This window comes from Mirounga leonina, unplaced genomic scaffold (genome assembly GCF_011800145.1).
Source record: "Mirounga leonina isolate KUSES-001 unplaced genomic scaffold, KU_Mleo_1.0 Mir_493, whole genome shotgun sequence".
Taxonomy (NCBI): domain Eukaryota; kingdom Metazoa; phylum Chordata; class Mammalia; order Carnivora; family Phocidae; genus Mirounga; species Mirounga leonina.
In genome coordinates, this window is record NW_023270780.1 from 2,532,074 (window position 1) to 2,555,060 (window position 22,987).

Here is a 22,987-nt window from a genome sequence, read left to right on the forward strand (position 1 = left end):
CTTCGGCTCAGGTCATGATCCTGGAGTCCCGGGATCGAGTCCCGCATTGGGCTCCCTGCTCGGCAGGGGGTCTGCTTCTCCCTCTGCCCTCTGCCCTCTTCCCTCTCGTGCTCTCTCTCATTCTCTCCCTCTCAAATAAATAAATAAAATCTTTAAAAAAAATAAAAATAAAATAAAATAAATTAAAAGCCTCACTGGGGTGTCTGACTGGCTCAGTTGGTAGAGCATGCAGCTCTTGATCTCGGGGTCATGGGTTCAAGCCCCACATTGGGCTTAGAGATTGCTTAAATTAGTAAACTTTTTTTTAAAAAGTCCCTTTATGTTTTCTGAATGTACATTAACCGATATGAGGCAGTACATACCTCTGACGCATATTGAGTCATAAGGAAGCCATCTCAGAGTTAAAAAGTAGCTGTGACAATTTCACCCATTAATTTCTTAAGCCAGCACTTGTACATCAGGGAATAACAGGATGAGGGATACAAAGATTAATAGGACATGGCCCTGCCCTTAGAGTGTTTACGGTGTGATGAAGGTAAAGACAAGAAATGAAACATTACAATACTACGTTGATAAATTTGATACTTATCATGTGTTATAGGATCGCAGAATGAATGATGCTTAAGGAAAAAATTAAAGTGTATGTAGAGGAGGGGCGCCTGGGTGGCTCAGTCGTTAAGCGTCTGCCTTCGGCTCAGGTCATGATCCCGGGGTCCTGGGATCGAGCCCCGCATCGGGCTCTCTGCTCAGAGGGGAGCCTGCTTCTCCCTCTCCCGCTCTGCCTGCTGTGTTCCCTCTTTCACTGTCTCTCTCTGTCAAATAAATAAATAAAATCTTTAAAAAAAAAAAAAAAGTGTATGTAGAGGAGTGCCAGTGGGGAGCATGCAACTCTTTTTTTTTTTTTTTTAAGATTTTATCTATTTTTTTTTTAAAGATTTTATTTATTTATTTGACAGAGAGAGACACAGGGAGAGAGAGAACACAAGGGGCGGGGGGGGAGTTGGAGAGGGAGAAGCAGGCTTCCTGCGGAGCAGGGAGCCCTATGCGGGGCTCGATCCCAGGACCCTTGGATCATGACCCGAGCCGAAGGCAGACGCTTAACGACTGAGCCACCCAGGCGCCCCAAGATTTTATCTGTTTTTTGATAGAGACAGAGACAGCGAGAGAGGGAATACAAGCAGTGGGAGTGGGAGAGGGAGAAGCAGGCCTCCCGTGGAGCAGGGAGCCCAATGCGGGGCTCGATCCCAGGACCCTGGGATCACGACCTGAGCCAAAGGCAGACGTCTAATGACTGAGCCACCCAGACGCCCCAGGAGCATGCAACTCTTGATCATGAGCTCGAGCCCACATTGGGTGTAGAGATTATTTTATTTTATTTATTTATTTTTTAAAATTTTTATTTATTTGACAGAGAGAGAGTGAGCACAAGCAGGGGGAGGGGCAGGCAGAGGGAGAGGGAGAAGCAGGCTCCCTGCTCAGCAGGGCAATGTGGGGCTCGATCCCAGGACCCTGGGATCATGACCTGAGCTGAAGGCAGATGCCCAACCGACTGAACCACCCAGGCGCCCCTAGAGATTACTTAAGAAAAAAAAAGTATAGTAGAATCTTAACTGAATTTTGAAGAAGTAAGCAGAGAAGTAAGAAAATGATATTCTAAGCTAGAAAAAGAGCAAATCAGTGACATAGAGGTGTGAAAGGATATGGAATGTTCAGGAAAGAGTAAGTTCTATGACTAGAGATTGATCAGGGGAAGTGGAGTTTGGGAGTGACAGGAGCTAAGCCTTAATGATTAAGTCTGGGTTTTGAATGTAGGCATGTTACATGGCGTGCAAAGGAGTTTGGACTGTTTGGTGGGCAACGGGGATCCAATAGAAGCTTTTAAATACAAGATTGAGATGATTCTTTTTTTTAAGTAGACTTCATGCCCAACATGGGGCTTGAACTCATAACCTTGAGATTAAGAGTCCAATGCTCTACCGACTGAGCCAGCCAGGTGCCCCCCCCCCTTTTTTTTGTTAAGATGATTGATTGGACTGTGGTATGCAGACTGGAGAGAAAAGACACTTAATGCTAAATCACCATATGGTGACTTTGACTAGGCCAGGCAAGAGCCAGTGAAGGCTTGAATTAAGGAAATAAATAGTGGAGGATAGAAGAAGGGGCTGATTCAAGAAGAATTTAACAGTAACCAGAAAATGGATAATCTGTTTCAACTGAAGCTCTTAGTAAAACGGATAATTATATGTAAAAAATAGGTAGCCAGGGCGCCTGAGTGGCTCGATGGTTAAGCGTCTGCCTTCGGCTCAGGTCATGATCCCAGGGTCCTGGGATCGAGTCCCGCATCGGGCTCCCTGCTAGGCGGGGAGCCTGCTTCTCCCTCTGCCTCTGCCTCTCTCTCTCTCTCTGACCCTCATGAATAAATAAATAAAACATTAAAAAAAAAATAGGTAGCCATTTCTGCATTTTCAGGGGTTTTTTTTGACTGATGGTTCTATATATAGACTGGTTGTCTTCTTTAGCCTTCAACTCCTTATTTAGAGCTCTTTTGTAATTGGACTTCTTAAGTAGATAACATGTTTGTAGAAAACTGCTTCTGAGGGGCACCTGGGTGGGTCAGTCATTAAGCGTCTGCCTTCGGCTCAGGTCATGATCCCAGAGTTCTGGGATCGAGCCCCGCATCGGGCTCCATGCTTCGCAGGAAGCCTGCTTCTCCCTCTCCCCCTGCTTGTGTTCCCTCTCTCGCTGTGTCTCTCTCTGTCAAATAAATAAATAAAAATCTTTTAATAAATAAATAAATAATCTGGCACTCATTTATTTGTTCGTTATATATTCTTTTAGGAATTTCTTCAGTGGCAAAATGGAACAAGTAGTTGGACAAAACTCTGGAGAATATTGTTCTCTGTAGATTTGCTGCAGAGATCTCCTGCTAGCACATTCACCTGTATATAATTGATCATAGAATGTTCATGCTGGAAATTACTTCTTAGGCCACTCCCTCATTTTCCAAATAGGAAAAAACAAGTTCCAGGGGCGCCTGGGTGGCCCAGTCGTTAAGCGTCTGCCTTGGGCTCAGGTCATGATCCCAGGGTCCTGGGATCGAGCCCCTCATCGGGCTCTCTGCTCAGTGGGAAGCCTGCTTCTCCCTCTCCCACTCCCCCTGCTTGTGTTCCCTCTCTCGCTGTGTCTCTCTGTTGAATAAATAAATAAAATCTTAAAAAAAAAAAAAAAAAACTTGGGAAAGCAACCTAACATCTTTGTTGCCCTGGTCTGGAAAATAAACAAACAAAACAAAAAAGAAAAGCAGTAGTCTTACTGAGAACTCTGAGCTCCCTGGGACATGGTGTGCCACACCTTGTTCTGTTCCACAGAGCACTGGGGTGGGGTGGCTGTTCAAGAACTGTATAACTAAGGCTAACGAGTTCTGACTTTGAAATATGCTGCCTTGTTTTGTAGGAAGCAATGCAGAATCAGGTGAATGCTAATCCCGAGAGAGCCAACCCTGTGACTGTGGCTGCCCCATTCATCTTCACATCTGGAGAAGTTGTCAACCTTGCTAGCCTTGTTTCTTCAGCCAACACCAAAACAACCTCAGGTAATAATCTGATAACGTGGCATTTATTTTAGACTTAAAATGAACAGGACCCCAGTTTTTCCTGTGAGATGAATTCATACCCTGTCTGATACCCACTCATTTATTAAAATATTCTCCAAATAGAAGATTTATAATAGATTTTAAAGCCAATGCATTTATTCTTCCTGGGGGAAGGGGAGATCATACACAAGGATTACATATGAGTGCTTACGGTATTAAAAGTAAAATATTTTACAGATTAATCTGTATGTGACCGCAAAATGAAAACATAAGGGTGCTTCAATATGGTACCACTAAGGAAAATAGTTAAATGTTCATAGTCTAAAACAGTGACAAACCAGAATAAATGTAAATGGGTGTTGGAGTGCGGATACAAAAGAGGTACATGTGATTATTTGAATAAAGTGTAAGAGCTTTGATTTGTTCTTGGGAACATAAGTAACAACAAAATAGAGAAAAGCACATTTTGAGATCTGTATGTTTTTAACAAAAACATCTATTGCAAAAGGAGCAAATTGGGCTATTTTCAACATTTCTTTACAAGTATTTGTTTTACAATGAGGGAATCTGTGTCCTCATTTAAATAAATTTTCCAACTGACTCAATTTCTTTTTCTGACTTTCACTTAAAAATAAGACACTGTGGGGCGCCTGGGTGGCTCAGTCGTTAAGTGTCTGCCTTCTGCTCAGGTCATGATCCCAGGGTCCTGGGATCGAGCCCCGAATCCAGCTCCCTGCTCCGCAGGGAGCCTGCTTCTCCTTCTCCCACTCCCCCTGCTTGTGTTTCCTCTCTCGCTGTGTCTCTCTCTCAAGTAAATAAATAAAATCTTAAAAAAAAAAAAGACACTGTGTTCCTAGTTAAGTTTGTATAATATCAAAGAAAGATCTTGAGTGAAGTGTTATTATTGAGGGGCAGTGTGGCAAAATAGAGCAGATAAAATATACATAAAATTTTACATTCAGTACTGCATTCAAATACTGATTTATTAATTGACTACATGCTTGACCTTGGGAAAACTCTTACTTCTCTAAGCCTTCTTTACTTATTTACAAAATTGTGATATAACAATACCTACTTTATGAGGTTATGAGACTTTGTATTTCCATTTTCTAGCAGGACTTCAGTAATAGCTAGTATTAAATGAAAATATAACTCCTCAATGAAAGTTTATTCTGTTATGCCCTCAAGGGGGCAGTAATGACCTTCATTTTATAGGCCATCAACTATCATTTAAAAATCACTGTGCTTTGCTTTCAGCTTGATAATTCAAAAAGTTTAGGTTAAATATACAATAATAAATACACGTAATCAGAACATTCACAGACTTTTGGATTTGTTGTGGTTCAGGCCACAGTGATTAGAACAAGTACCTTTATAATCCAAAAGTCTTTAGAAGCCAGTAAAGTTATATGTTCACAAACATGTAAAAGGAGCTGGAGTTGGTAATCTAACTATTCAAATTCTTCAGACCCTGATCTGAAATGATAAGCAAAGTTGAAGACATTTAGGATACAGTTTCTTAGCCTTGGTTCCCATGGGCCTATATCATGTTTGTCATGTTGCTTTTGGCAAACCTATTGTTTCTCTCTTCCGTATGTTGCCAACTACAAATTAAGATTGCCAAATCACCACATAATAGGGCTGATCTCTCCAGTGTCGTCTTACCCATGAAACTGTTCTACCTACCTCTCCCTTCAGGGGAGATAACCAGTGCAGATAAAAGAAAGGAGAAAAGTTATAAGACAAATTCAGGTTGTCTTATTTAACTGGGTTAAAGGATTTTCTTCTCCTGAACGGTGGGTGGGTGGCTGCTTTTTTCCCATTACCCAATTTTTTTTTTTTTTTTTTTTTTAAGAGAGAGAATGTGTGCAGATGCATGTGCAAGGTGGGGAGAGGAGGGGCAGAGGGAGAGGGAGAGAGAAAATCCCAAGCAGGCTCCATGCCAAGTGTAGAGCCGGATGTGGGGCTTGATCTCAGCACCCTGACAACATGACCTGAGCCAAAATCAAGAGTCGGACGCTTAACTGACTAAGCCACCCCTCTTTTTCCCCCATCATCCAGTAATTTTTTAAAAAATGTTTTTTAAGATTTTACTTATTTATTTGACAGAGAGAGAGCGAAAGAGCCAAAGACCACAAGGAGGGGGAATGGCAGAGGGAGAGGGAGAAGCAGGCTCCCCGCTGAGCAGGGAGCCCAACACGGGGCTGGATCCCAGGCCCCTGGGATCATGACCTGAGCCAAAGGCAGACGCCAAACTATCTGAGTCACTGAGGCGCCCCCATCCAGTAATATTTTTTTAAAGATTTATTTATTTATTTATTTATTTGAGAGAGAGAGAACACATGAGAGGGGATAGGGTCAGAGGACGAAGCAGACTCCCTGCCGAGCAGGGAGCCCGATGCGGGACTCCAGGATCATGACCTGAGCCGAAGGCAGTCGCTCAACCACTGAGCCACCCAGGTGCCCATCCATCCAGTAATATTTTTAAGAATTAACTGAAAGTATCCTAGGATTATCATTTTGATGGATATTTTTGATAACAAAATTCGTATTATAAAGTTTGCTTTCAGTTTTCCATTTGTGACTAAAGATATCACTGATCATCAGTGCTACCATCAAACTGCAGTGGTTCAGAAAGGCAGACTAAATTAAACATTAATCAGGGCAAAAAAGAGTTATGGAGATGAATTTCCTATTTCTGTAGGATCATAAGATGCGCTCCAAAGTCAAATATAAATAGCTTTGTATTGGTTCATAAAGAGTACAGGCTTTGTGGAATCTAATGAATTGAGTTCTAATCTGGGCTCTGACATTTACTACCTGTGTGACCTGGGCAAGTTACTTAGTTTTTCACCAACTCACTGAGATTGCCTAGCCTGCCATAGCACACTCCCCTAAATCCTGGTATGAAGAGTTTAAGCCACATTCTGAATAGCTAGCAAGAGTCATCCCTGATAATGCCATTTTAAAACAACAGCATCCATGCGTATTTTACTTTATTTGGTGTTGGGTCTTATATTGAGGAGAAGGAAGCAATTAATATTGTTTAACAATAAAGTACCTAATTTTCCTAAAATTCACTGGGATAAGTCTAAAGAGGTAATTTGTATCATCTCTTTTCAGTTTCAACTGTGTATGTCAGAATATTAAACCCAATTTTTCACAAATGTTCTTTTTTCATTTTGCTGTTACGGGGAAGTTGGGTGAGTCATTATATCTAAATCAAAGGGAGAATACCCTTAGCTTGGTATCATTATGTGCTAAAAAGTATACGATGCTTTCTTAAAAGGCAGTTTTACCTAGCTATTCTACTTTAACTGAGTGACCTACCTGATGTTTGGCCTACTTGAACTTTAATTATAACAGCCCTGTTGTGTATGTTTGTGTGTGTGTATGTGTGTGTGTGTGTGTTTTAACTGTGGTAAAATAATAACAATCTTGTTTTTTGATTGCTAGTGAGTTATTGTCATATATATTCCAACCTACTTGAGTGATCTATATAAAAATATATATAAAAATTGCTTGTTCCTTTTTTGTTTCATTTGTGAGTTCTTATGTCAGTGTTGATATGCTAAGTGATGGGATGATAAGCTAAGTGATGGGAAAAGCATGAATTTAGTAGAAACGGGGAATAGGCTATAGCTGGATCTTGCTCTGCATGAAGTCATTGGATAGACATAGATTTATTTCTGGAGGTCAGGCACTGTGTTCCACTCAGACTGTTTGGTTCCCTGAGTATTTTATGAGAAAATTAGAATAAAACAGAGTTATCATCACTATCTCCACTGTAATCCCCCACTGCCACTATCATCCAGAAGCTGGATTAAGATCATTTGTAGTTGGGGCACCTGGCTGGCTCAGACTGTAGAGCATACAACTTTTGATTTCAGGGTTGTGAGTTCACACCCCACATTGGGTGTAGAGATTACTGAAAAAATAATAATAAACTTAAAAGAAGATAGTTTGTAGCTATTAGGAGTACTATACAAGTAATCTACTTTTTGAAATTTAAATTTATAAACCAGTTAAATTACCTACATTAATCATATCAGAAAAGAATTCTTTGCTCTTTGGATGGATTTATTATAAGAAGTGTTAAAAGGAATTTCCTTAAGTATTTTTAAGTATTTTACAGATAACTGGCTTTTTGATAGACAAAAGGCTGCAAAGAATCTTTAAGCATAGTTAGTGGGAAAACAAAAATTGAGAGTACATTGGGGCACCTACCTGGCTTAGTCAGTAAAGCATGCAACTCTTGATCTTGGGGTTGTAAGTTCAAGCCCCACATAGGGTGTAGAGATTAAAATATAATCTTAAAAATATATCTTAAATATAAAAACCTTAAAAATAAAATCTTTAAAAAAATTAAGGGGCACCTGGGCGGCTCAATTGGTTAAGCATCCGGCTCCTGGTTTTGGCTCAGGTCATGATCTCATGGATTGTGGGATCAAGCCCCACATCAGGCTCGTGCTCAGTGTGGAGTCTGCTTGAGATTCTCTTTCTCCCTCTGTCCCTCACATGCGCACACGCTCTCTCTCTCAAATAAATAAGTAAATCTTTAAAAAAAATTAAGAGGGGCGCCTGGCTGGCTCAGTCAGTGAAGCGTGCAACTCTCGATATTCGGGTTGTGAGTTTGAGCCCCACATTAGGTGTAGGGCTTTCTTAAAAAAATAGAATCTTAAAAAAAAAATTAAGAGTACATTTAAAAAGAAGGTAAGTGTATCACTCAGAGTCCAGTCCGGAGACAAAACTACATGGTGATTTGTATAATTTTATTATAATATATAATATGTATAATTTCTAAGATACCTAAACATACATGTACAATTTATAAAAAAATTATTAGTAATAGTAGATTAAGAGGTGAGGAGAACCCTAAAGAATACAGGAATAACCGGGCGCCTGGGTGGCTCAGATGGTTAAGCCTCTGCCTTCAGCTCAGGTCATGATCCCAGGATCCTGGGATCGAGTCCCGCATCGGGCTCCCTGCTCAGCGGAGAGCCTGCTTCTCCCTCTACCTCTGCACCTCCTCCTGCTCATGCTCTCTCTCTCTTTCTGTATCTCTCTGTCTCAAATGAATAAAAAAAAAAAAAAAAAAGAATACAGGAATAACCAATATAGGGAGCAGCCACTACTTCTGTATGACAAAACTTAATTTCATGCTGTCAAGAAATATTGATAGGGTCCAGCTTCAGTGTGACAAGGCAAGGCAAAGAAGAGTAGATTTGGAGCTGAGAGGCAATAAATTCACAACTGGCACAAAAGTATCTTTGAAATTATAATGAAAGACATAGGGAAATGCAATTCATTTTATAAAAGTTAAATTTATGCAAAACTGTCAAGTAATACTTTTGGTTCATAAAGTTAGGCATGCCTGTTGCCAGATCTAATGTACTTTCCTCCTGGAACTTAGCTGTAAGAATAGCACACAGATACAAGAAGAAAAGGTTATAAAAAAGCACATCATGACAAAACTAAAGTAGGTAATTATTTTTAGCATGAATCAGTTGTACTACTCTTTGATGTTCAATAAACTAAATGTCTGGTTTTTAACTGTTCTTGCATTAGAGGTCATTCCGAGTCTTCCCACCTGTCTAGCTGATGGGTAGATGCAGTACGGTTAAGTAGAGCCTGCGGGGTCTCTTCCCTCAGCACCACCTAGTTTAGGGTAAAGCATGCTTTGTGTGCTTACCGCCTGCTGCCAGGGAGAGCTCTGTACAGCCAGCCTAGGGAGTAGGCGGCACTCTTGGTCTGTTAGCTCCTAATGCTCAGCACTGTCAGTGCCGAAAAAATGAGCAACTGTGGGGAATATAGTGGCTCTGTACTAAGCATATTTCCTTAATCCACTTTTTTTTTTTAAAGATTTTATTTATTTATTTGAGAGAGAGAGAATGAGAGAGAACACGTGAGAGGGGATAGGGTCAGAGGGCAAAGCAGGCTCCTCGCTGAGCAGGGAGCCCGATGCGGGACTCGATCCTGGGACTCCAGGATCATGACCTGAGCCAAAGGCAGTCGCTTAACCAACTGAGCCACCCAGGCGCCCCACCTTAATCCACTTTAAAGGAAAACCTTTCTAAACCAAGAGTGTTAACACCATGATCATTGGTTTATACCAGTTTGTATTGGAGAGGAAGAGGAAGGACATCAGAATGAAAAGCTGAGGTGTTGATTTAATAAAAGCCATTTTTAGTTCATCTCCATTTATTCTGTCTGCCAGACCTCATTTACCTTTTTTACCAAAATAGGTGACCCCCATGCCTCCTCAGCACCACACTTGTCAAATTCCACCACCTCAGTGCTGGCCACCCTTGCAGCTCTTGCTGAGGCATCAGCCCCCTCGTCCAACTCCCACAGAGCCGCAGGTGGGTAAGGGATATCTGCTGGGTGAATCGCCATTTCTTCTTTTGTTTTTACATTTCCAGCAGATTTAATTTGCATGAAATATTAAAAAATTATGGTTAATTAGAGACATCTAGGAAAGAGGAATGTAGAGTCATTGAGCATCAGAAAGAAAAATCACTAAGCAATATAATCAGATGGCTGAATAATATCAGAGAATGGCTTAGTCATTTCTTCGTATTTTTGCGGTTTCAAATTTGTTTGCCCTGACTCCAGTTGCTTCAGATTGAAATGTTTAGTCTTCTACTAGCAGATTATTTGGGAAATACTCTATGTTATGTTTTGACTGATGTTATCATAGACTGATTCAAAATAGCAGCTTAGATGTGTTGTATTTAAAGCATCAAAATACGTGGGACTGCTATGTCTCTCGTTGTCATATTATGTGTACTTCAGGGTGGCTTGCTTTTACTTTCACTGGAGATGATATTTTGGCATTTCCAATGGAGTTGGGCAGATATATGCTATATAGTGGCCTTCTGATATGCAGAACAAAAAAGGTTCAAGTCACTTAGCCAGAGCTGGTAGCCTGTGGGGAGAAGACTCAGGGCTTCATATAAGTAGGGGCAGATAGTCATAGGTAGGGCTAAATTGTCATCTAGGAATCTTTCTGGAGCCTTCTGACAGTCTGCTCCATCATAAATGAAAGCAGATTGTTCTGATTTCTTTCTGCCATTGACATTTGGGTGATGAGAACATTCCTCCAATTCTGTTTTTCCGACTGGCAGTAATCATAAAGATCTCTACTCAAACATGTATGAGTGAGCAGCATGGCAGAGGGAAAAGCAATATATTAAACCCGTGCTTGTTACTTTGATTTGCTTTTTGATTTTGGATAAATTACTTAACTTCTCTGGGTCTCAGTCTCTTCACCTCTGGCTGAGGTTGCATGGTTGGATCAGATTATCTTTTGAGGTCTTTTCAGCTATAACATTTAACTCTTCTTTGTTTTTAAGAGATGTGAATGCTCTATTTCCATTAAACCACCTGAATGTGTCTCATGTGGATAGTCCATATCCCACTTAGTACAGAGTTCTACCTGTGACTCTTTAGATAGAGAAATTCTGTAGTGGAATAATAGGAACTCTTTCCCTAATAATTGTTGGGGATATTGACTAACCAAACTGAAAATCTTTTTTTTTTAAGTTTTATTTATTTAAGTAATATCTACACCCAATGTGGGGCTTGAATCACGACCCCACGATCAAGAGTCACATGCTCTTCTGACTGAGCCAGCCAGGCGCCTCCTCCCCCTTTTTTGATTACCAAACTGAAAATTTTGATTCAACATAATATATATAAAGCTCTTAGAAGGGTACCTGGTTACATTGTAAGTAGTCAGTGTTAGTTGCTGTTAATATTATTGTTTGTCAGATGGGAGAAGCCACTTGCCATTTGTGTCTGCCATTGTGCCATTTGACTTCATCAATGCTTTGTCTACTTGACATGTTATTTTGTTAATTCGCTATTAAATACCTCCATTTTCTTATAGAAATAGATCTATTCTGCAATTATTTTTCTAAGCTCCATAGATTTAGTCTTTCAAGATGCTTCTTGAAAAAAGAATTCCAAGATCAACTATGCTGGGGAAGCTCAGCATATCTTATGCCCTATTGGAGAATCACAGTGCTCATTAGTCTGTTGGGGTTTCTGATACTTCTTACAAAACAAACAAACAAACAATTTAAACATATATAAACTGGCATTTTGAAAGTGTAGTTGTGCATAGAACCCACTCTTAGTGAAAGCTGTTAACATCTCAGTGAAGACATTTTAGAAAATACTGTTCTATTGCATTCACTATTTTATTTTCTCTTCCGACTTAGCATTGTTCACTAGAGCTTGCTTTAGAAACTTAAACCTAACTTCTTTTTTCAAGTTTTCCTGTCCCTGATATAATCAATTTCAAGGAGGCTGAAATTGTTATACTCCTATTTTTTAAAACGCTGAAATTTCGGGGCGCCTGGGTGGCTCAGTTGGTTAAGCGACTGCCTTCAGCTCAGGTCATGATCCTGGAGTCCCAGGATCGAGTCCCGCATCGGGCTCCCTGCTCAGCAGGGAGTCTGCTTCTCCCTCTCCCACTCCCCGTTTGTGTTCCCTCTCTCGCTGTGTCTTTCTCTGTCAAATAAATAAATAAAATCTTTAAAAAAAATAAAAAATAAAAATAAAATAAAAAATAAAAAATAAAACGCTGAAATTTCAAATTCATTTTTGTCATCTCTAGCTAATTCAGAGGAAATCATAGAGGGAAATTCTGTTGACTCATCAATCCAGCAAGTGGTGGGGAGCGGAGGCCAGAGGGTCATCACCATAGTGACTGATGGAGTCCCTCTGGGTAATATCCAAACTGCAATCCCTACTGGAAGCATTGGCCAGCCATTTATTGTAACTATGCAAGATGGACAGCAAGGTGAGTTATCCCATTCAGAGAAGTGTTTATGAAAAGATATGTTAGAGGGCGCCTGGGTGGCTCAGTTGGTTAAGTGACTGCCTTCAGCTCAGGTCATGATCCTGGAGTGCGAGGATCGAATCCCACATCGGGCTCCCCACTCAGTGGAGAGTCTGCTTCTCCCTCTGACCCTCTCCCCTCTCATGCTCTCTCTCACATAAATAAATAAAATCTTAAAAAAAAAAAAAGAAAAGATATGTTAGACACTCCATATTCCTCTAAAAATGAGGCATTGAAGTAACTAGTGGGACTAAAAGAATGACAGATGCCAGATTGGCTCCAAGAAAAAAAGAAACGGATACTAGGCTGGCAAAGCCTAATTTCCCTAATATATTTAAATTTGTGAGTAAAAGCCAAAAGTCTGGTAGAAAAAAGAGGAAATTGTATGAACCAGTAGTTTACAGAAAATACTGATGGATCTTAAAAATATGGAAATATATTCAACCTACTTCATACATAGCAAGAGAAATGCAAGTCAGTTCTGCACCGAGATACCATTATAACACTGTGTTGTCAAAGGTGTGGGGAAATAGGCACTCATAAATCACCGGCTGGCTCAGTCAGTAGAGCTTGTGATTCTTGATCTCAGAGTTGTAAGTTCCAGCCCCACGTTGGGCGTAGAGAATATTTAAAAATAAAATCTAAAAAAAAAAAAAATCACTGCTGAGAGTGTAAATTCATGTACCCTCTAAAGAACTGATTGCAATATCTATCAGTATTTTTTTTAAGATTTTATTTATGAGAGAGAGAGAGAGCACGTGCTCTCAAGCAGGGAGGAGGGGCAGAGGAAGAAGCAGGCTCCCCAGTGAGCAGGGAAACTAATGTAACATTGTGGATCAACTATACTCCAATAAAAAGTGAAAAATAAAAAGAACCTAAGTTTATGTCAGTAGGGAACTTGGATAAAGAAATGGTACACCCATACATTGGAATACTACACAGCTATTGAAAACAATAAGGAAATGCCTTATATACTAGCATGGTCTCATCCCCAAACCATACTGTTAAGTGATAAGAGTAAGATGCAGAACAGTGTGTAGAATATGCTACATTTGTATTTTTTTTTTAAAGATTTTATTTATTTATTTGACAGAGAGAGACACAGGGAGAGAGGGAAAACAAGCAGAGGGAGCAGGAGAGGGAGAAGCAGCCTTACCACAGAGCAGGGAGCCCGATGTGGGCCTCGATTCCAGGACCCTGGATCATGACCTGAGCCAAAGGTAGACGCTTAACGACTGACCCACCCAGGTGCCCCTACATTTGTATTTTTTAAAAAGGGGGAAATATATGTATATTTGCTAATATAGTCATAGACTTAAACCATCTCTGAAGGAACATTCAAGAATAACATTGATAACATTGGTTGCCTCCTTGCTTGTGCTCTCTCTCTCTGTCAAATAAATAAATGAAATCTTTTTTAAAAAAGTGTGGGGGGTGGGCGCCTGGGGGGCTCAGTTGGTTAAGCAACTGCCTTCGGCTCAGGTCATGATCCTGGAGTCCCTGGATCGAGTCCCGCATCGGGCTCCCTGCTCGGCGAGGAGCCTACTTCTCCCTCTGACCCTGCCCCCTCTCATGTACTCTCTCTCATTCTCGCTCTCTCAAATGAATAAATAAATCTTTAAAAAAAAAAAAAGTGGGGGGGTACCTGGGTGGCTTAGTCAGCTAAGTGTCTGCCTTCGGCTCAGGTCATGATCCCAGGGTCCTGGGATCAAGTCCCACATCAGGCTCCCTGCTCAGTGGGAAGCCTCCTTCTCCCTCTCCCGCTCCCTCTGCTTGTGCTCTCTCTCTCTTCCTCTCTCTCTGTCTCTGTAAAATAAATAAAATCTTTAAAACAAAAACAAAACAACATTGGTTGCCTCTTGAGAAGGCACCTGGGTAGCTGGGGATGGACGGGAGACTTTTCACTACATATGCTTTTGTAACTTTTAATATATTTTTAAAGATTTTATTTATGTATTTGAGAGAGAGAGAGAGAGAGAGACAGAGCATGAGCAGGGGGAGGAGGCAGAGGGAAAGGGAGAAACAGACCCCGCTCTGAGCAGGGAGCCTGACTCGGGGCTTTATTCTGGGACCATAAGATCATGATCTGAGCCAAAGGCAGACGCTCAACTGACAGAGCCACTCAGGTGTCCCATAACTTCTAATTTTTGAACCACATGAATGTATTACTTATTCAAGAAATATATCAGTAATTTTTTTTTTTAAGAGAAACTAATCATTACAACCTCATTCCTTAAAAATACTGTGGTTTGGGGGCCCCTGGGTGGCTCAGTTGGTTAAGTGACTCGTGATTTTGGCTCAGGTCATGATCTTAGGTTGGTGAGATTGAGCCCCTCCTTGAGCTCCATGCTGGGCATGGAGCCTGCTTAAGTTTCTCTCTCCTGCTCCCTCTGCCCCCCTCCTACTTTGCTTGCACTCTCTTTCTCTCTGTCTAAAAAAAAAATTATATATATATATATATATATATATATATATATATATATAGGAGTTTGAAAGAGGAGGGTTGGTTTATTGCATTTGAATCACCAAAATTTTGATTGGCCTGAATAATGATGGGGATTTTATAATTTTCAAACTATTTAAATTGGTGGATCTTTGTAGCATAGAAAGAAAAAGTAGGCATTAAACCTGTATAATTGGGGCACCTGGGTGTCTCAGTCCGTTAAGCTTCTGCCTTCGGCTCAGGTCATGATCCCAGGGTCCTGGGATTGAGCCCCATATTGAGCTCCCTACTCAGTGGGGAGCCTGCTTCTTCCCTCTCCCACTCTCCCTGCTCATGCTCTTGTGCTCTCGCTCTCTCTCTCTCTGTCAAATAAATAAAACATTAAAAAAAAAAAACCTATATAATCCAAGTTTTGGTATCATAAAATCTTACTAGTTTTATTTGGAAATAACTATTGATGTTTTTGTGAATATGGTTTAAAGTTTTGGGGCTTCGTTGGGTAGGTGAGAAACTGTTAATAATGGAGTTAAATAAATGAGAATGGAGTTGTTTTGAGGGGAAAAATATTTGAGGTTTTACACTACTTTTTAGAAATGTATTTAACCAGGCACAAAGAAGGAAAGCTGAGATTTTGTGAATTATCTGCAGGAAGTTTTAAAATCCTGACTAAACTGCCTTTTCCATTTAGCAGGTATCTAAGCTGTTTTCTATTGCCATCAATTGATGAGTACCCAAGGAATACAAGTTAATTTTTAAATCAACCAAACCAAATAACTATGTAAATTTTCTGTTTTAAACAAAAATCGTAATGTACCCTAAAACCTAAATAGAATTTTAAACTTTTTTATTTTGTGGTCATTATAGCCATGTGTATAGTTTGTTTTTTTAAGTAGGCTCCATGTCCAGCGTGGAGCCCAGTGCGGGGCTTGAACTCACGACCTGAGATCAAGACCTGAGCTGAGATTAAGAGTCAGACACTTAACTGACTGAGCCACCCAGGTGCCCCAGTGTGTACAGTTGTGAGAAATAATACAGAGAGATCCAGTGTACCTATCACCCAGTTTCCCCCATTGGTAACATTTTGCAGTAATACAATATCACAGACAGGAAATTGACATTGATACAATTCACCAACCTTATTGAGATTTTTCCAGTTTTATATGCATTCATTTATGTGTTTGTGTGTGCACTTAGTTCTATGCAGTGTAATACAAGTGTAGATTTGTGTGAGCACTACCACAGTCAAGACAAAGAACAGTTCCAGGGCACCTGGGTGGCTCAATTGGTTAAGTATCCAACTCTTGGATTCGGTTCAAGTTATGATATTAGGATGGTGAAATCAAGCCCCATGTGGGCTCCATAGAGTGTGGAGTCTGCTTGAGATTCTCTCCCTCTCTGGTGCACTTGCCTCCCCGCCTACCCCCTGCTCGCACGTGCTCATGCTCTCTGTCGCTCACTCTCTCTCTAAAAAAAGAGAGAGAACAGTTCCATCACACGGATCCCTTATGCCACTTTTATATCCACAGCTACCTCCTTTCCCACCCCATTCCTGGCCCCTGGCAACCACTAACTTACTTGTTTTCTACCTCTATACTTTTGTCATTTCAAGAATATTATATAAATGGAATCATGTAAATGGAACCTTTTGAGCTTGGCTTTTCTTCTCTTGCATAATTCCCTGAAAATCTGAGTTTTTGTTTTTATCAATAGTTCATTCCTTTTTATTGCTGAATAGTATCCATGGTATGGATTACCACAGTTTGTTTAACCATTCCTTGAAGGACATTTAAGTTGTTTCTCGTTTTTGGCTATCTATGAATGAAGCTGTTATGACCAATAATGTACATGTTTTGTGGGAACATAAATTTTCAGTTCTCTGGGATAAATGCCCAAGGTGCAATTGCTGGGTTGCATGCTAAGTACATGTTTAGTTTTGTAAACATGTCTAATTTTGTAAATAGTTTGGCAGAGCACCTGCCAAACTATTTCCTAGAGTGACTGTACCATTTTACATTCCCACTAGCAATTTATGAATAATCCAGTTTTGCCATGTCCATGTCAGCATCTGGTGTTATCACTATTTTTTTTTTAATTTTAGCCATTCTGATAGATGTGCAGTGCATTGATGTGTTTGTTGACCCTTTTCTTATTTGTCTACAAAAGAGAAATAATTAAATTGGATATAGTGAATGGCAAACTGCTTTCATGGGAAGTTTCTCTAAAATCTTATGTAAAGTGCTTGCTTTGGCAGCACATATACTAAAAAAATAATCTTATGTAAAGACATTAGGCCTTCATTAGACAAGTTACCCCCAAGGAATTGTAAGCTTATTGGCCATAGCTTTTAACCTAGAGTTAGATTTCTTTATTTTAGAGAGAGAAAGAGAGAGTGAGCGTGTGTGCAAGTGGGGGTGGGGGTGGGCAGAGGGAGAGGGAGAAACTTAAGCAACCTCCACACTTCGTGAGGAACCCAGTGCAGGGCTGGATCTCACCACCCTAAGATCATGACCTGAGCTGAAATCAAGAGTTGGGCGCTTAACCAACTGCGCTACCCAGGTGCCCCTAGAGTTAGACATCTTTTTTTTTTTTTTTTTTAAAGATTTTATTTATTTGAGAGAGTGAGAGAGCACAAGCAGGGGGAGTGGCAGAGAGAGAGGGAGAAGCAGACTCCCCGCTGAGCAGGGAGCCCAATATGGGGCTCAATCCTAGGACCCTGGGATCATGACCTGAGCCAAAGGCAGACAGTTAACCGACTAAGCCACCCAGGTGCCCTCCGAGTTAGTCATTTGTATATAAGAGCCTCAGACCTGTGTGTTAACTGCATGCCTTCCAAATCTGATACTCTAATCTTTTCTGTTTCTCTCTGTAGGGCCATGCTTTACCTGTTGATTCTAAAATCCAAAGAGATTATGAATAATAAGATTTCAGCTAATGTATTTCAGTTTATTTTGTAATTTAAAGTAAGCAGGGGTACCTGGCTGGCTCAGTCGGTAGAGCTTGCGATTCTTGATCTGGGAGTAGTAAGTTCGAGCTCCACATTGGGTGTAGAGGTTACATAAAAATAAAATCTTAAAAAAAAAATAATAAAGCAGACAAAACCTCTTTGTTTTACTATGTATTCATCACCTCCAATTGGTGTCCTTTGGCTTGTAGTTCTAACTGTACCTGCTGGTCAGGTTGCAGAGGAAACTGTAATTGAAGAAGAGGAAGAAGCAGAGAAGTTGCCTCTGACTAAAAAACCAAGAATAGAAGAGATGACAAACAGTGTGGAGGAGAGCAAGGTAATGTTTTTAGAGCAGTAGAGAGAAGAGAAAGAATCAAAAGCCAAAACTTTTAAGGTCTGAACCCTTCTTTATGTTTTTGTCTGCTCTCTGGAGAATCTGGGATGAGGAATTCTTACCTGGTGGTGACATGGTTTACCTTTACAGGAGGGCACTGAAAGAGAGCTGCTCCAGCAGCAGCTCCAGGAGGCCAATCGAAGAGCTCAGGAATACCGACACCAGCTCCTAAAGAAAGAACAGGAGGCAGAACAGTACCGCCTCAAGCTAGAGGCCATGGCCCGACAACAGCCCAATGGAGTTGATTTCACCATGGTTGAAGAGGTGGCGGAGGTAGATGCTGTAGTAGTTACAGAGGGGGAGATGGAAGAGAGAGACACAGAAGTGACTGGGGCAGGAGGGACCATGGAGCCTCATCCTGGAGTTTCCTTGGAAACTGTTTCATCTTAATGTGCAAGGGCCACAACTTGTACTGTGTCCATCTTTTTCCTCTTTTTAAAAGAAAATACAGAGGACAGGACATTGTATAAAAATTAAGAATGTCCTTAAGAAGAAAACTATAGCAGGGTACAGTGCTTGGGCTCAGGAAGGCTTGCTATGCAACTGGAAAATTCAAAGCCAAATTTAGGGAATACTTCTTTTGAGGGACCAAAAGAACAAGGACCAAATTTCTTAGCTCACATCATTGCTTTAAGCTTAGAGGTAAAAGAATGCTGGATATTGTGGGTTGATTGTGTTTTAAATAACTGACTTTGTATCAGAAGATTTTAAGATAACACTCCTAGTAGAGACACACAGAGCCTTTAATAAGTGTACCGTCAAGTGACCTTAAAATTTGCCTTAGATTTATGACGTGTACCTGGTAGAGAAGAAAACTAACTGGGAGGTGGATTAGAAGCAAGCTTTTGGGAAGAGAAAGAAATACATTCCACTTGCAAAGGAGCAGGCATTCCCCTCTATCCTGAATTAATTTCACTGAAAAGAAATTGATAGTTGCCTAACTCTGCATCCATTATGTGTCCATAAGTCAGATGCCAGTTTAAGAAACTGAAGTGGAATATTTAAAAACTGGAAAGGAAAGAAAACTTGTTTATGTGGGAGAAGTGTATGTAAATCCAAAATCCTCCAGGCTGTGCTTCCACAATGCTGGAAAGTGGCCAGAAAGAGGCTTGTGAGGTTATGAAACAATCTGGTCTCGAGATACAAACTTTGCTCTGGCTCGATTTTATAAAATTGAAATCAGGAGGATAGTCTGTTGCTAGAACAACTTGCTTCCAAACATTTATTTCTATAATATCAAGCTTTAATAACAACTTTTTAATTTTATAAAATTTTGTTGAGTTTTCTAAGTGTGCCTTTCTGTGGAGCTTACATGGTACCCTCTTCATTGCAAAAAAAGAAGTCGGGGGAGGGGTGAGTCCTGAGGGTGTTGGTGGAGTTTTGTTTCCATTTGACTTGGGATGAGCAAATGGTTCAGTTTCCTTAAGGTTGGGTTTTGTGCAGAGCTTTTGTGCTCAGTGTGTGTTGGCAAAGGGAGTGAAAAACTAGAAGTGCCATAAAGTAAGGAACCAAAAATTCTGGCTCAGTGACTTCATCTGCTCGACTTCCTTCCCTACCACTATGCCTGCTCCCTTTGCCTAGACACTTCTGGAAAGTGTTTTGTTGCTGGGTTTTCTTTGTGCACCAGTTTGGAGTTTTTTTAAAAGAAAGGGGATATGGATGGAGAGAGAGAGAGGTTGTGGAGAGGTTACATTACAGAAGTTACTGTCTTTGAAATTGGGCCCCCATCTTTCTAGACCTGCTTGCTTGCTTTATTGTAAATTAGAAGAAGAAACCAGAGGATGTGCCAAGTAAACATTTGAATGACTGTTTAGAATACGGTTTTCTTAATTAGCGATCATGGGGAAAACATACATTTTTAATTTGGAATAAAACTTAACATGGTTCTATTTACCTTGATTAGCGAAGTAATTTGCTGCAGTTTTCCAGAGGTGCAGAATCATGTGGGGCTCAAAATAGACCTAAAACAACTCGCCAAACCAAATTTGACAAACAAATTTGTTATTAGAGGCTTACAAGCAAAAATACCAGTTTGAAATTAATCTTGGCTGTTGGCCACCTTAACTAGGTTTTCTCCATAGACTTGAGAGATTACTCTTGGTTTGGGGGGATGACGAGAAGCCTAGGTAAGGTCTAGGGTGAAATTGTGCCATCTGCTGTCAAATTGTCCTTTTTCAGCTTGCAATGTTTTTCTTTTTTCTGAGTCCCTTTGTGAACCAGGTGCTAACAATAAGCTGCTATTGTGTGCCATTTCAGAGCCTTAGCTTAACTATAGAGATAGAGGGACCAAGTGTCATTTTAGATATGTTTGGTTTATGTTCTTTGTGTATATATTGACTTTAATTCCTTTTTTTTCCCCCCTTGCCTGTTAAGGGGGTGGAGGTTAACTCTGCAGAGGATATCCAGGCCCAGCCACCTCTCTCTCTGGGGTAGCTTCTGACTAGGGGCAGGAGTTGCCATCCAGCACTCCCTGCTGAGCATACAGAGTCCCTACTGTTTTGGGGAACTGTTCAGAAATTATTATCATTCTCTTTCTGTAGGAGGCTGTCATTCTCACCTAGAAAAATCTCTAATACAGTCCAAGTCATTTTTGATGATGGAGTCTCTGAGATAGGGAGTTGGGTTAGGGAAAGAGAAAAGAGAAATGTCTGGAAAGGGAAGAGTAGCAAAAAGGTATTTGTTGTTATTTACTTGAAATACCTTTTAGCATCCCAGAGAAGGGAAATAGGATTTGATCCCCAGTTGTTTTTTTATTTTTAAAAAATTTTTTTATTTTTTAATTTTTTGACAGAGAGAGACAGCGAGAGAGGGAACACAAGCAGGGGCAGTGGGAGAGGGAGAAGCAGGCTTCCCGCCGAGCAGGGAGCCCGATGAGGGGCTCGATCCCAGGACCCTGGGATCGTGACCCGAGCCGAAGGCAAACGCCTAACAACTGAGCCACCCAGGCGCCCCTGAACCCCAGTTGTATTGCCATCGAGAAAATGGCAGGTCAGGATTCCTTGAAGTAGTCAGAAATATTAAATGCATTAATGGCAATACCATTTTATGATTTTGCATCTTTCAGGATCAGCAATGGAAGTTGGGAAAATGTTGCTAGATCTTCTGGGTTGATGGATCCCAACTGGTTTATTGGCGAGATTGAATTACAGAGAATCAAATAACAGACAGGTGGTTCAGAATTGGTACTTAAGCAGGAGAAACCTGGAACCTAGGATGATTGCCTACTTTAAAATAAAGCTGCTTTAACAATATCAGTATTAATTTATGAATTTTAGGTCTTAAGCCTTCCCCGAAAAAAGAGAAAGAAAGAAGTCCTAATATTTCTGTTCTTGTTCTTAGCTTCAGGGAAATTACTTATAAATATAAAATGTACAGTTCCCTTCCTATCACTACCTCTATGGGATCTTTTAATTGTAATGGCAGAGTTGAGGTTTTTTAATGGAGATATGGGAGAACTTGACTTTAGGTTTTCTGTTTTGAACTCAGTGCCTTAAAAGATGTTCTTTTTCTCTGTCAGATCCATGTGTATTTTTGGCTTTGGCTTTCCCCCTTCTTCAGCCTTACCATTGCATTATTAAAATTTTTGTGTCTGCTCAGTAATGTTAGAAATCTATGGCATACAAAAGTACTTTCTTTCTTTATATTGATGTAAAAGAAATGAATTTACCAGAAGGCTCTACAGTCAAAGTTCGGTATTGCATGACCAGGGCACTTCTAATAGCCATTTGCTGGGTGCATATTGGTGTGTACATTTATAAATACATACGGATTTTCCCACTTTTTGTTTATTTAAGGTTCAGCTCTAAAGTACCTGGTATCGCTTCTCGGCCTTTTGGCTAAGATCAAGTGTAGTAAAGTACCTGGCATAACCTGGAAATATTTTCATTTCATTTAACACGTTAAAGAGGGCTTCTGTGGCTTCACTAAAGGGGCTGAGGAAGAAAAAGCTTTATTTTGGCCCTTCTCTGAGAGGTGTGCTTCTAACTGGTGTAAACCCCAGGGAGAACCAGTATGTGGCTTTACAGAGATTTGTTTAGCATGTGGCGTGATGACACCATGGGAGCTAAATGGTTCAGAGCAGTGTCAGGGGTAAAGCCGGAGCTGCCTTTCTCAGAGCACGCCTCCTATGCACTCCTCTAGGCAGCGGTTTTCTCTTACACCTCAGAACAGGAAAGAAACCTTAGATAAAGGGATCACGGCACAAGGAGCAGGCATTCTGTACATCTGTTTTCCCAGGTTAGAAATCTCACCTTTTTGAGAAATGATCGTTTTGAGAAAGTTTGTGTGGCTCTCTGCTAACAAACATCATTATGGACCTCCAGAGCTAGAAAATTTCAGGCATATAGTGAACTCTTCCCAAAAGTTGGGTATTGAGTAGAAATCGGTTTTTATCCAGATTTACTGGAGAATGGCCTCCTTGTGCAGACATCTCTGTATGGCCAGAAAAGGAGCTTTAGAATGGAATATGTGAGCACCACCTATATACTGTTCAGGGCTCTTACCTATCTCCATTTTATGTGATGAATATTTTCGGAGTTGGTACTCTGTTTCCTATGCCAATATATTTAATAAGAGAGCAGAAGTAAGAAGGATGAATTTGAATTAAGTAGCTTTGAGCCTCTGTTGCTGCCTTTTTTTTTTTTTTTTTGGAGCCTCTCTAGGATTAGTGGGTGGGGTGACATTCCTAGACTCTACAGTAGCAATTTGGCTGGTTAATGGCAGGAAATTGTGATTCCCTATCTCTCCCCGCGCCCCCCCCCCCCGCC

General features: G+C 40.6%; 1 protein-coding gene and 1 pseudogene across 5 annotated transcripts in view; both read left to right on the forward strand.

Annotated features, from left to right (window-relative positions):
* The window catches only part of GABPB2 (GA binding protein transcription factor subunit beta 2), a 28,946-nt gene extending 8,068 nt beyond the window's left edge, over positions 1-20,878 (forward strand). For 2 of the 5 annotated variants that reach the window (XM_034989970.1, XM_034989969.1), the window contains exons 5-9: positions 3,454-3,592; positions 9,838-9,954; positions 12,216-12,401; positions 18,037-18,164; positions 18,312-20,878. In XM_034989970.1, coding sequence (XP_034845861.1) covers positions 3,454-3,592; positions 9,838-9,954; positions 12,216-12,401; positions 18,037-18,164; positions 18,312-18,611 — 870 coding nt within the window. In that variant the 3' untranslated portion in view covers positions 18,612-20,878. The remainder of the gene's footprint in view (positions 1-3,453; positions 3,593-9,837; positions 9,955-12,215; positions 12,402-18,036; positions 18,165-18,311) is intronic. The other 3 variants (XM_034989972.1, XM_034989971.1, XM_034989973.1) reach the window with 2 other exon arrangements.
* Positions 20,879-22,037: 1,159 nt separating this feature from the next.
* Positions 22,038-22,122, forward strand: LOC118000408 (annotated as a pseudogene).
* Positions 22,123-22,987: the final 865 nt, after the last annotated feature.